This window comes from Argiope bruennichi, chromosome 7 (assembly GCF_947563725.1).
Source record: "Argiope bruennichi chromosome 7, qqArgBrue1.1, whole genome shotgun sequence".
NCBI classification, from domain to species: domain Eukaryota; kingdom Metazoa; phylum Arthropoda; class Arachnida; order Araneae; family Araneidae; genus Argiope; species Argiope bruennichi.
Genome location: NC_079157.1, coordinates 2,331,084 through 2,346,232, shown reverse-complemented (window position 1 = coordinate 2,346,232; position 15,149 = coordinate 2,331,084). Strand labels below are relative to the sequence as shown.

The window sequence follows — 15,149 nt, the reverse complement described above, 5'->3', positions numbered from 1 at the left end:
TAGGAACTGTAAATTGAATTGATTTTTCGCCTTTTCTTGATTTTTTTTTCTTAAATTTATTTTTAAAATAAAATATTACTTAATATTATCACAATCTAATTATTTGTAAAAGATGTATTTTAAAATAATATTCAAATATATATTTTATTTTCTGTTTTATTTGAATAATATTTTCTCTTAATTTCATCGATCATCCATCAGAATGAGTGAAAATGATTTCCCATGTGCTTCAGAATTTCACTCCATATTTTCGAAAACATTCAGGAGAAGTGGTTGAAATGTCGGAGAGATGATGAAATGTTTCAATTGCTGCTTTTCCCAACTATCATCAAAATTTTTATTTGTATTTATTCTATAATTTTTAAGATGTAAATTTGATAATTGATAAAAATTCTAAAATATAATTTAAGAGCTCAAAACTTTTATTTGAATAAAGTAAAGGTTTAATGAAACAAAAATTAATCTGATCGCTTGTATCAAAAAATATAATAGATTGACTAAAAAAATCCATCTATCATTAAGATCCATGCTAGTTTAAGCTGGAAAACTTGAATTTGATTTCCAAATCGTAAGTTGTTATTTGAAAAAGTTGAGTGAATGCAAACTTCAATCTAAGCAAAGAATTGCCTACGTTTTTAGAACCATTTTTCTAAAATTTGGCATCAGGAAATGTCTGATTTATATGCGATGATTAGTGTTTACACAACAAGCAGCATTCGGGTACTTTTTTGATAGATTGTATACTGAGACAAACAACTATCAATAAATATCAGATCAATAACGCCCTCTACTGACAATTTTTTTAACTTCTAGTATATTCAATTGGTAACATCAATTACTTCGAAATTTATCTTTCTTCAGTAAATAAGGATGATGATCTACACTTACTTTGTTTTAAATTTATTTCTTTGTTATAAAATGGCTTTAGTCATAATATCATTTCTCAAAACAAACATAAATGTTGTTTATTTGTCGAAATATTAGCTCTAGTACAAGACTGTCAATTTCAGTGAGACAAGTATTCATAAAATTTCTTGCTTTTTTTTATGAAATAGAACTGTTTGGTTATATGATAATGTCCACTTCCTTCCAGTGGCCGAGATGGGACTTCCTCACCTGGATCTGGACAAGAACGCCCTCCGTTTCAAACATCTCGAAATGGAATTCCCTCGTTCCTTCTGTAGTGCTCCTTGTCACCTCGGCCAGGCGAAGTTGCAACTCGAAGGAGATACATGTTGCTGGCTGTGCACTAACTGCTCAGCATATCAGTACCTTCCAGACCCGTTTCACTGCGAGGACTGTCCGCTCGGTACCTTACCCGCCCTTCCCCATAAGACTCGCTGCGATCCCATTCCAGAGGCCTACCTCAGTTACAGCAGCCCCTGGGCTCTGGGCACCATGACCTTCGCGGGCATGGGCATCTTGACCACGATTGGGGTAGCCGTACAGTTCTGGAAATTCCGGAACACCCCCGTGATTAAAGCTTCTGGCAGAGAGCTCAGTGGGCTGCTGCTCTTAGGTAAGTCATTTTTGAAGTCTTTGGAACTGGATTCATTTCCATGCGGTTAGTACTAATAAAAACTGTCTACTTCTGATTTTTTTGTTGTTGTTGTTGATATCAAGAACTTGGAAGAAAGGCGATTCATTTCTTCTTTAACCTTACCAAAGTATTCAATCTTCGCGGGAAATTAAGTGTTCAGTGTCGAAAGTCAGTGGTCAGAATTGAATTAAAGTAATTCAATAAGAGCTTCTTTGTTAAAATTGATATTTGAGAAATAGGAAAGATTCCCAGAATATTCAGATGCTTGAAATGCTGCGATTCTCAAGAACGACGAGGTAATGATTTATTTACAAAAAAAAACACACTACGGGGAAATATTAAAGCATAACAAGTAGAAGTAGCTGGTTCGAGCCGAAAAATGTATGGGCGTCAACCGACCAGCTGATACAGTAGGAAGTAATAAGCCGCCATAGGGGATCAATCCTTTGTTGAGATCATCGCCATGAAGCTGAAAAGGAGTCATGAATGCCCGGATGACTTAGTAGTATGCATACCCAAAGAAGTGCAACACTTTAACGTGTTTTTTGGTTCTCATCTGAACTATCAGTAAATATCCAAAATTTTCAAAAGAGTGAAGCAGAAATTATTGTCTCAAGTATTTTCTGTTTTGGTAGCAATAAAGCCATTTGATTAACTTTCAAATGGCTTTCCATCGAAGAAATTTATTATATAAATATTGGGGTATCTTCAATTTTGTTAGAAGTCTTTGGCCTAGTCAAAGTAGCGAATGGCTTATGGGTCGAGATCATATGACCGAACAGTAATGGATAATTAAATAAAAACTCTCCCATTTATTAAATATCCCACTCCAACACACCCCGAACACAATAATATTATGCTATGCTCTTTGATTCTGCCTCACTTTAAACTAATTAAATGCCCGAGATTGACTTTCGTCTTCGTCAAAGAAAAAAAAAAACATTCTGGCTTATCCCAAAACGCTCCATCCACCATTATTGGGTTCACCAACTACTGAACAAATTTATACAGATTCGGCAGCTGGAATGTGAAGTCTGAAGAGAAAAAGAGGACATTCTCTAAAACACAAAAAATATAGAAAAGGTGAAGCATTTAAAAGAGTATTCTTTTGAAGATTTTTCGCAACAATTAAGCAATAAAATCTTTATTAGGCTTGAAATGAAGAATCAGAATTATATTACAAATAATTCAATGTGATTTGAATCCCCTCAAGGGAATGAGTGTTGCCCCACCGTGCCCACGAGTGTCGGAAAGGTGATTTCAGTTTTTCCTGCAAAATTAATCTTGTAGATAGATTTTTATCAAAGACCAATGTATAGATATCAATCTAGTTGGATCTCGAAGCAATGGTACTGTTGCCGATTGGGATGAGCGAGGATAGAACCTGGGACCTTGTGGTTTACAGTCCAGTAACATGACCATGATACAAAAGCAATGGCTCGGGTAGCGTAGTTGTTGACTGGCTTATATGCTATTCACTACAGAACTTAAAAGCAATGACATTATTGTTTCAAGCATAATTGATCCCATGCAATAAATCATAAAAATATTTTTTCCTGTAAGTTATTTCTTGACAAACAAATAAATCAATGAAAAAATGATATTTCATTTCCGACATTTCCACTGAAAATTTGTAGATAAATATATGCATTTTTTTTTGTGTGTGTGTGTAATGGAAAATATTTATATAGGGATACATTAAATTATGTTGGATCAAAGATGGAAATGGTATGAAAGAAAATATTATTTGATAAATGAAATGAAACAGCTTTATAGAGTTCAAAACATAGTATAATGTAATAATTTTGCTACAAATCTTTTCAATACTCACAAATTTCAAAACAAACACAGAAATCCAAATGAAGGTTACAAAGCATATTCGTACCATATTATGCAAAATATTACCTCGAAGATAAATGCCACTAGCTGATAATAAGTTTATTTGAGGTACACTCACAGTAAAACTATTGAAGATACATTTATAAGAGGGATATTTTTATGTGCTGCCCAGCAGATAATTTTGTGTGATGTAACAATAAACAAAACAATTGCTTAAAGTAATTAGGAATTTTAAAATATTTTGACATAGATATTCGATTCCTTTTTTTAAAAATTATTTTTTCACTTGATTATTTAATTTCAAAATTCTAAGTAAGTTCTGAAATACACATCTTTTCAGGTATCTTCCTGTCGTTCAGTATGACTTTTGTGATCGTAGCCAAACCCGCGCCGTGCACTTGCGGCATCACTCGCTTCTTTCTGGGGTTCTGTTACACGCTGTGCTACGCCGCCATCGTCACCAAAACGAACCGCATCGCTCGCATCTTCAACCACCGTCGACAAAAGCCCTGTCAGAAGCCTCGCTATACCAGCCCCAAATCCCAGCTGATCATCACAGCCCTCCTCGTCTCCATAGAAGGTATGAAGCCAGAAAGATTAAGAAATTTTATTGAAAAACGTTTTTTTTAAAAGTGTTATGATAAATGTTGACCCCGTGGTTGTTGAATGGGGGTGTTGATTACTGAAGTGAAGGATTATTGATTTTAAAGGCACACAATTAATGTATCAGACGTCTGGGGGTATAGATTAATTCCTCCACTTAAAATGTTCAGAGCTTCAAGAAACGCTACAGCACTTTAGATTGCAAGTAATTCTTGGTTATAAACACTATAATTTTTTCAGTAGGAGTTCACTTACAAGAAAAAAATGCAAGTGTTTGTGGCTTGTTATCGACGTGTTGGTTCAAAACAGCACCTATAGCAAACTCCGACGCATCGTCATAAGAGACAATTTCGCATCGTCTTTTGGGCGTGCAAATAAGGCAGCATAAGTTAGCATTTTTTTTACGTGCTTCACATAAATGAAATGCATCTGGTGTCCAATGAATTAGGGTCTTATTTCGTTTTTTAATTACTTTTAAATAATTTATAAAGCGGAGATTCTGCATGTGCAGCTCGAGCGAGAAAGCGATGATAAAAATTAATCATTGCTAGGAAACGACGCGATTCATAAACAGTCTTAGGGAATGGTATTTAGGAAACAGCTTTAACTTTTTCCGTCAAAGAGAGATACCTTCCTTGCTAACTAAATATCCAAGAAAGGGTAATTCTGTTTGACAAAAAATACATTTTTCAATGTTTAAAATAACGTGATTCTGATCAAGTCGTTGGAAAATTTGTCTCAAATCACTCAAATGTTTGGGAAAATCTTTAGAGGCAACAAGAATATCGTCCAGGTAATTTAAGCCGCACAACACTTCATCCATAAACTGTTGAAATGTTTGACCTGCATTCTTAAGACCCAAAGGCATGCGATTGAACTCAAACAGTCCTATTGGTGTGGTAACAGCAGTTTTTTTATATAGGATTGGTTTTTTTTATGTGCATGAGAAATTTGGAGACTGCACAGAGGTTCATGTGAAATTCCTTTCATCTAAACCCTTTACAAAATTACGAAATTCTTCTGAAAATAACCATTATAAAATTTCCAAACTGAAAAATACATTAATAATATATGAAATGATAAATACAAAATCAAATCTGGAGTATCTATCTGCCTTAGGTTATCTCATATATTTATACAATAAATCGCGTCTTGTGTTTTCCTCTGTCATGAAATAAAGAAAATCTTACAAAGAGTTAGGAAAAGTAGTTTTCCTCGTTGGGCCGTTTGAACTTTTTGTTCTTCCGGTTTCTGAGCCATTTTGCTCGCGTACACAGACATCGATATTTAAAGAAATATGCAGATATATTACCAAATTGGGTTTGGGACCCTAGAGGGTCTAAACTTTGAATATTCGTCAAATTGTCACTTTCTTTTTGTATGCCTCGCATACGAAAAATTAAAAAATTTCACATGAATTTTTCAATATCGTGTACTGCAGCACAGTATGCAGCTTCACCATTAAAACAACTTAAAAATTTCATGCAAGCATGCATACATTAATCATGTATTGGTAAATCGTTTTAATTTCATACATACATGCACACATTAATCATGTGTTAGTTAATCAAGTTTTTGATTTCATTTATTACATTAGCAAATGGTCTTTGAAGCAATTGAAAGAGCTATTGGTCATCATATATTTTAAAACACGATACCTAAAAGGGTGATTCATTTTCAAAATTTCTTCTGCGCTTCGACATCTAAATGTTTGGTCACTAGTAGTAAGGATCAGAGATCGAAGAACTGATCATTTTCATTGTCCTTAACAAAAGTACCATAAATATTCATCATAAATGAAAACTGATCCCGATATTGTTATCGTTCTCTTTTTGAGGGTCTGTTAGAAAATGTAAGCAAGAAATCTCATATCTGGCCGTGAAACCACTGACATTTCAATACTCATATGAAGATTACTGTTCAGGTACGATGCAAATGAACAGCGTTCCCATAGCGACAGCAAACTTGTGCAAACACACATCTTGACAGCATCGGCACGTGCGTGAAGCGAATGGATTTAATGAATGTTTAACGAGCCCTCAACCCTAGAAGTTTCTTAGAGAATTTCTTTTCTCTCCCCCAAGGAATCAAAATAATTGGTTCAGGAATATCCGGGTTGCGGCCTTTCGCTGAAGGTAATGCTACGGAAGGCGTGAGATTGTTTTAAAAGCAAAGCACTTTCAAATTAAATTTTCTAGAGTGGCGTTTCCTTTCTGATAAATTTTTAGAGAGTTTAAGATTTCTATACACTTAAAAATTCTCATATTCTAATCATGTGAAATCATTCCTATTATATTAGAGAATAACGCCTGATAGGGTAATAGACAAATGTTTTGGCTATTTATAAAAAGAACATGATTTTCTGTTATGTTCATTCGATACTAACTTTTGTTGCATAATTTTACCTTACATCCCCTATATCATAGTTACAGTGAATTTAAATTCAGCTTTAAGGTTTGCGTCTTTAAGATAAATAAAGAAATCTACTTTATGCTGAGAAATACAAGAGTTTTGAAATGATAGCAAAGGACATGTAGTTTAATGTGTAGATGGTAGGTGAAAAATAAAAGAGGGAAATTCTGTTCCGTAGAAGCAAAACAGAAATAGCTTTAAGAAGGAAATAAAAATTTAATGGGCTGTATTTGGTATTCACGACTCATTGCATTATGTTGAAACTAAGGAAGAATCTGCAAAAATTACCGTGACGCAGACCTACAATAACAGTTAAACATAATTATTTTGATGTTGAACTGTTATTATTGTTTCTCATTTTTGTCATCATAATAATAAGCCGTGCCAGTCCAATGGTTGTTAAGAAAAAGAGTAACTTCATCACTTCTATCGCACTTGGGTGCAATTATTCAGTCGGTAAGTTACTATTATTGAATGAGTTTTGAAGCTTAATATTCTCAATGTTTGTGGCTTACTTTCTAAAATGTAACCAAATCCAATCCTTTTCTTAAAGGATATTTCATAATGCAGTTACTAATTCAGCGGATACAAAGCTACAGAAATCGACATGCAATATTTTGGGAAGGCAACTGTGCATAAAATGTGTACATGAAGTTGGTTATATATTACAAAATTACTCCTAATTTCTTTATTTTTGCATTGGTATAGATAGCACTCATGCTTGAAATATATGAGTACTTTTTTGCTTCAATTGCTCACAGGTATTATCAACACAACGTGGCTGCTGTACGACCGTCCCGCAGTGACGTACATGTACCCCACAAGAGAAGAGAACGTGCTCATCTGTCTGGGTTCGGACACTGCCTCGTACCTGGTAGGGCTCATCTACCCTTTCGTCCTCATCGGCTTCTGCACAGTGTACGCCTTCAAGACGCGGAAATGCCCGGATGGATTCAATGAGGCTAGGTATGTCCTTCTCACTTTCTGAATGTTATGGGACAGATAACTCTTCTCTCTTCTTTTGACATCCAGTGGCAGTCTCATGGCGAAACCACGGTTTCGCGACTGGAGGATCCTGACTGAAATCCCGATTCCACGGAAGATCACCGTTTACGGGAATTGTTCACACTAATTTCGTCAATACTCAAACTTTCTTTCAGTAGTATAGTGAGGAAATATGAATAAGTATTGCTGGTTCAAGTATCATCCATGTTGTTGCATCACTGTTTATGAAACTGGAACCAAAATAGATTTCACATAGCTTCAAAACAGAATGTTAATAAAAGTGAATAAAATTAATTTTGGGGATCACGCATCTCGGGATTATGAGGCTGTTAAATGCCAAATATTTATCTAGAAGATTTTTATCTTTTTATTATGCTTTAATAACAGGTGCTTGTTATATAGGGTATCTACTAAATAATTCATGCTGATTAAAGATAATGATATCCAGTATTTACTAAATTCGATCCATTAGCTGCCGCATTCTGCAATAAATATTCGAGGACTGGGCTTGACACTTTTTTGAAGCCTTTGCAGTAATGCTTTGAATTTCTACCTCAAATAGGATCGCGATTGCCATCGAATACTTTTGTCAAATTTCCCCAAATATTATTTGGCTTATATAATTCAGAATATCATTTAAATGGGAAAAATATAATTGAATTATCTCCGATATTTGTTGTGTCTCTAATCCTACTAGTTAGCATATTTAGCCAAGTCCGTGTATCTGAAGCTCATGGTGAAAAAGAAAAGAAAAGAAAATATTACATCTTATGTTAATCAAAATGAAACTGGAAACAAAGGTGCTTAAAGTAGAAGTTTCATTTCATTTCAAAATGTGGAATAAGTTCTCTTCTCGAAGAATTTCTGGGGAAAACAGTCCCCATTAGTTTCTCACTTGGAAAAAAACCAGGAAAGCCTTCCATATCCAACCCAACGGCAACTAACTATTTGCTCTAAAGCGCACATCGACGTAAAAATGCACGGACAGAGATTCGAACTTCTTCCTCCAAATTGCGAATAATGTTCCATAACCATAGCATATCTTAACCACTAGAAACTTAATAATGTGTATATATTTAAATTCTTTCATTATTAATTAAATCTTATTTCTCAGTTTGATTCTTAAGTTTATAAGTGCAGGGTGTTCAGAAAAAGAAAATTACCTCGATATATGAACCCCTAGCTACCTATCTACTCAACTAAGCGAAAGGAAATGTTAGATATTGTTATTGGATTGTACGCACTCAAGATTATAAACAACACCTTGGATCAGTATAAGGTAATTAACGACATCTCGCTGCTGAAATTCTGGATTTAGATGATTCTAAAACATTATCGTTCAGCGAACACTTGTGATTGAGCACAACACGTTTTCATATCTACGAAAGTGATCTCTTCGAAGAAGCCAGGTCTTGTCACAAGCCGCAAGAAGTGTTCTTGCGATGCCACACCACATAGTCACCTCGGCGTCGAATAAAGGCACTAGTGCGTGTAGTGAGGATTTTGGCCAGTCCACAATTTCTTCATGTCCATTTGCATCTGTAATTATCTTTCTAAAAGAGATTTTCTTTCTCCGTAACTATTAACCAAATTATTTTGCATTAATTTTTACTCCCATTCCATCTACCATGTTATGATAATAAGTGCAATAAACACCGAATTATTAATTTTTTAAAAACTTCTTAATATTATTCTGTTTATTATTACTCCAGATATTTTTTCTATCCTATTACAAAGTATAAAATTATAATAAACGGTTACATATTATATTTTTTTTGTTTTATATGATAGTAAATTCTGTTAATATTAATTTATGTTATATCTTCTGTAAATATTCTGTTTTTAATAAAATTCCTCTGTCATACCCATCAATCCGTTCAGTGACCAAAATGATTGCGAATTCGGGGATATCCGCTCTGTTTATACATGGCAGATCGCGGTCGCCATCCAATCGAGTGACTTCCAAAGTCACTCGATTCCAACAAAATCCCGCCAACAGCAAATGATTTTAATCCAAGGACATAAAAATGGCCATAAATTTGAGACACCGGCGAAGGAAAATGTGGATTGGAGAAAAAAAATGTCCGCTGCTTATCTTTTTTTCACCAGTGTACTAATGTGTTTTAATGCCAGAGCTCTTAACTGAGCGCTGGTTGGAATGACGTGGCCTCTTATTTCAAAAAGTTCTGGTTTCATTGTATGCGAGATCTAATATTGTGAATGACGATCAAATGCTTTAATGTGTAAAGAAAATGTATGAATAATATTTTCAAACCACATTTTTTTTTCCATTTATTTATTTCAAATTATCTCGTTTGACCAGGTACCTGACTTTTACCAACTACACGACGTGCGTCATCTGGCTGGCCTTCCTCCCTCTCTTTGTGCTGAGCACCAGCAACACCATTCGCTCCGTCACCCTCAGTTCGCTGCTGAGCCTGAGTGGCGCCGTGCAGCTCGCCTGCCTCTTCATGCCTAAGGTGTACATTGCCGTCTTCAAGCCGGAGAAAAACACGAAGGATGCCGTCATGTGCCCTCACAACAGAAACTCTTCTTGCTTGGCGCTGCCCGCGGCGGGCCTCTATCAGGCGCCACCCTCCAACCTGCTCAATGGAGGTAGGCCTCCGACATTTAACAATGAATATTTTCCTCGAATCCTTAAGTTTCTTAATCTGCAAAAGTATTATGATTTATCCATTTAGAGGAACAATTATAATGGATCTGGAAAACGCCTATCCATGCGAGTACCTTTTTGTCGAGATCCCCTAAAAATAACTGATATAGCTGAAAAAATATTCAAGAAGTCTTGAATATTTTATCAGTTATTTCCTTTTGTATAAAAGTCTGCATAAATATATATAAGTGGAATACCAAAAAATTTACTCAATTTTTTTTGGAAAGGAAATATTATTAATTTATTCATGATCTAATGAAACCACTACCACGCCTTATAACTCATTTTATAGGTCTTTTTAATAACTACAGCTTCTTAATTTAAAGTTTTCATCTAATAACTTTTTTTATTTAAATCCGAAAGACTCGTTTTGCAACATCCATCCTTCCTTCTCACTTATTCGGCAACCTCCAGGTACGAACTGAGAAACTTAAGACAGTAAAATGACTGTTATATACTTTTTTAGAAAAAATAGGATTCGATTGGACTATAAGAGGAAATCCGAAAATTAATGACATCAGTTGACGTGAAGTGACAGTAACATGGAAGTTGTAATTGACATGTTATCTAAATATGCATTTAAAGCGTTAAGTTGTGCGACGCAATGTACAGGCTGTAAAGTCTCGATCCAAAAACAGGTAGCGATATGATCAAAATTTTTTTATTTACAGCTTTATTACATAAAAACAACTCTTTCTAATCTAGGTTAAATGAATGATGCTATTTACAACAAGGAAATTACACAAGAATAGTTCCTCGAACTATTTCGAAGGAAACAACTTTACAAGAACAGCGAACAGGCTGTTGGCGTCTTAGGCTACTCCGGGGGTAGCTCTCGGAATCCACCGAATTTTCTTCGGGTGGAATTCTACGCAGAAGTCCGATTCACACGAAGCTTCTCCTCCTTGGTTCACACGAAGCTCCTCTCCTTGGTTCACACGAAGCTTCTCTCCGTCTTCTTCCGAAAAATCTCACCTTTTATTTTCCTCTCAGACTCCCTGTTACCCAATCACCGTTCAGAACAACCTGAATCGTCTCTGGTCGCCCGTGGGAAAATGTCCATTGATGATTCACCCTCCACCATGGGAAAAATGCAGGACATCTGGAGTGTTTGACACTGTCGCCTTTCGAAGACACGATTTATTTGCCTGGGAAACGCACGTGTGGTTCCTTATCTGGATTAGCACTAAATGGCCAGATGACCGTACTTAAAAGGAGGGTCTTCCATTTGGCAATCTGGAGGCACTTAACACTGTGGGAGTTTCGTTGATGAAGAATGGCCCGGAATGTACATTATCGAGTGTGGGAAAAAGGAATGTCACAGTGGTCACCCAGGAAGAAGCTGATTCATTACAACTCTCCCCCCCTTTGAAAGGGGACTTTTGTCCAGTCTTGGACGAAAGTCACTACTGGGTCGTGGAACCAACTATCCCTTCTTAGAGGCACTCATACAATACAAATACATTTTAAAAAACAATTTACATTAAAACACTATTTACACATTAAAATACCGTTTACACATTAAAATTTATCACTAGATTTTCCTTTTTTTAAAGGTTACAGCGGCTCAAACCATCAGCATTCTGGTGCTTACTGCCCGGTTTATGTGTGACAGTATAGTTGTATGGTTGTAAAGCCAATGACCATCTCATCAATCTAGGGTTGTTACCCGCATTGGTTTTTAGCCAAACTAACGGATTGTGGTCCGTGACAATAGTGAAGTGCTGGCCATCCAAGTAAAATTTAAGCTTCTTTATGGCGTATACTATACTAGCACACTCTTTTTCAGTCGTGCTATATTTCTTTTCCGCGTCTGAAAATTTCTTACTTAGATATAAAATAGGATGTTCCTTGCCTTCGGAATCTAATTGAGACATTACAACTCCCATCCCTACATCCGACGCATCAGTTTGGACTATAAATTTTTTTGTATAATCAGGGGCATGCAAGACGGGTTTTTTTGTCAAACTCATTTTTAATTCTTGGAATGCTTGTTCGCATTCGGGCGTCCATCTAATCTGCTCTTTCGTCATCCTACCTTTCAATGCATTGGTTAAAGGTGCGGCTATGACAGAAAATTTTTCCACATAGTGTGCGTAATAACCCGCTAGCCCAAGGAAAGCTCGTATCTGAGTTTTTGTTTTGGGGGTAGGAAAATCTATCACTGCTTTGATTTTTGCTTCGGCTGGTGTTCGAACGCCATCTCCTACCATATGTCCTAAATATTTCGTCCGGCTCTGTGCTAGCTGACATTTTGATGGTTTCACGGTTAGATTTGCCGCTCCTATTCTTTTAAGAACCTCGTCAACATGTTTCAAGTGTTCTTCCCATGTTTCGGAATAGATCGCAATATCGTCTAAGTAAGGTACTGCATACTTCTCACAATTCCCTAATATCTCAGCCATCATCTTACTAAAAAAATATGGCGCATTCACCAATCCAAATGGCATTCTTAGAGGGAGATACGTCCCGAAATTAGTTACGAACGCTGCTAACCGACTTGCGTTCTTCGTCATTGGAATTTGCCAGTAGCCCTTCGCTAGATCTAGTACCGTAATAAATTTTGCGGCGGAAACTCTTTCTACTCGCTCTTCTAAATTGGGCAAGGGGAAGTACTCAGTTTTAATTACACTATTTAATTTTCGGTAATCAATACAAGGTCTTGGGGCCTTTCCCGGTGCCTCTACTAACAGCATTGGTGATGTATAGTCTGATTGTCCCATTTCAATTATTTTCAGATCTAACATCTGCTTTATTTCCGATTTCAAAATTTCGGCTTGGCGTTGTGATGTGCGATATGGCTTCGACCGAACCGGCTGATTACTGATCAGTTCTATATCGTGCTCAACTAGATGGGTTTTTCCCGGCTTATTTGAAAAAACTGTTTTATGTTTATGTAACAACTCTTTGAGTTCCCCAATCTGCTCCGTCGTTAACCTCTCTTCTAAGTTGCTACTTCGAGATATTTCCTCGAAATCGTACGCGTTTACGTCTCCCGTCGGGTATGCGATCTCTAAATCATTTTCCGTCTCCACATTCACTTTTTCCTCGTGGAACACTAGATTCACCTCCGCCAATCTTTTATGGTAAGGTTTCAACAGATTAACGTGAAAAATTTGGGGCTTGGCCTCCTTTCCTGTCATTTTCACTATATAGTTCGTTTCCGACAATTGAGATTGAATTTCGCCTGGCCCTATCCACTGTACTGATAGTTTATTCGGCATAGATGCTGCGAGCACCAACACTTGATCACCGGATTTATATTGGCGATGGACAGCATTTTTGTCATACCATAATTTTCTCTTATCTCGCGTCTCCAACATCCTGGTTACTGCTATATCCTGACAACGTCTCATGCGGTTTATTAAGTCGTACATGTATTTGGCTACCGCCGTTTCGTTTTCTTTCGGTGCTACCCAGTGCTCGTATAACAGCACTTCTGGAGTCCTTAGGTTTTTTCCGTGAACCAACTCAGCGGGGCTAAATCCTGTGCTCTCGTGAGTAACCGTTCTCAAAGCTAACAGAGTTGCGGGGAGATTTTTCTCCCAATCCTTCCCGGACTCTAAACATAGTACCTTTAGAAGTCGCTTAATGGTTTTGTGGAAACGCTCTACCGGGTGTGTCTGGGGATGCCGCACAGATGAATGAGTGACTTTTATTCCGAACTTATCAAAAAATTCTGTGGTTAAATAGCTAGTGAACGACGTACCCCAATCACACTGTATCTCACGGGGGAACCCCATTCTACTAAAAACGTTTAACATAGCATTTATCACTGTGATTGACGTAAGGTCTTCTATAGGGATTGCATCCGGATATTTTGAAGACATACACATCGCCGTTAACAAATATCGATTGTTTTTCTCACTAATGGGTAATGGTCCTACGCAATCAATATTTAATTTGCTAAAAATTTCCGATATAACGGGAACTAATTTGAGAGGGGCCTTTGTCTTCTCCCTTGGTTTACCGATTCGTTGACAAGGATCACACGAGCGAACGTAATTCTCGATATCCTTTACACAATTTGGCCAAAAATAATATTTTAGGGCCCTATCTTTCGTTTTAGTTACCCCCAGATGTGCCGACGTCGACTCGTAGCACATCTCTAATATTGCCGGTCTGAATTTTTTCGGCACAATTAATTGAGATCTCGGGTTTCCTAAATGATCTTTTGTTACCCTAAAAACCAATCCCTTTTCCTTTTTAAATCCCTCATGTCCTTTGTTAACGCGTTCCCTACATTCTTCCAAGGTTCCGCAGTCCATTTGAGCCTTTGAAAATTCTTCTTGAGTTATCTTGAACGGAGTGAATAAATCTTCAGCTCCTTCCCCTATCTCAATGGGTGGTAACGATTCTTCTCTCAGTTGCATTTCAGGTTCTATCTCATTCTTCCCTCCTGTCCCGCTTTCTATTCTCCTTGCTTTTCCATCCCCTTTCGCGTTTTCCCCCTTTTGTGAACGAGTAGTGACAGCATTCACAGTGGCAATACTGATACGTTTGTTAAGTAACTCGGCCGTGGCGTTACTAAGAAGGTAAATTCCTTGATCGAGAGATGAATCAACAATAGCGGCCTTTGTGACGACCTCCCCGAACTCTGGGCTATTGAGCTTTACACGTGCCAGAGGCAAACACCTCAAATCTAAGTCCAATGGTTGTTTCACCCAAATTACCTCACCGGTAAAATCTGCATTACTGACGTAATTTCGTGTAACGATATCTACGCTGGCGCCTGAATCCCGGAGAATTTTAATTTCCGATCCGTTAACGGATCCTTCACTTATATAGGGAGCAAATAATTCATTTTCGTGCGCGCTTCCTACGTGATTTATCTGCTCTGTCGGTTGATTCTTTTTTAATTGAGGGCAGTTTGGCCTTAAATGCGTCGTAGACAGACATTCATAACATTGTAATTGTTTCCGCTGATCAAAATTGTCTCCCCTCCAATTCCTTTGTGGGGCTAAATTCCTCCACGATTTATTTTCATTGGGTTTAGCGTTTGCCATTCTTTCCGTCGCTTTATACTTCTCTTCTTCCTTAGGCGAAAACGGTCTGTTTCTCTCAACCCTTTTTCTT

General features: G+C 36.9%; 1 protein-coding gene across 2 annotated transcripts in view; it reads left to right on the top strand.

Annotated features, from left to right (window-relative positions):
• Nucleotides 1-15,149, top strand: part of LOC129975659 (metabotropic glutamate receptor 3-like) — a 171,145-nt gene that overhangs the window by 142,407 nt on the left and 13,589 nt on the right. For both annotated transcript variants that reach the window (XM_056088765.1, XM_056088766.1), the window contains exons 9-12: nt 1,094-1,519; nt 3,720-3,959; nt 7,156-7,360; nt 9,723-10,015. In XM_056088765.1, the coding sequence (XP_055944740.1) occupies nt 1,094-1,519; nt 3,720-3,959; nt 7,156-7,360; nt 9,723-10,015 (1,164 nt within the window). The remainder of the gene's footprint in view (nt 1-1,093; nt 1,520-3,719; nt 3,960-7,155; nt 7,361-9,722; nt 10,016-15,149) is intronic.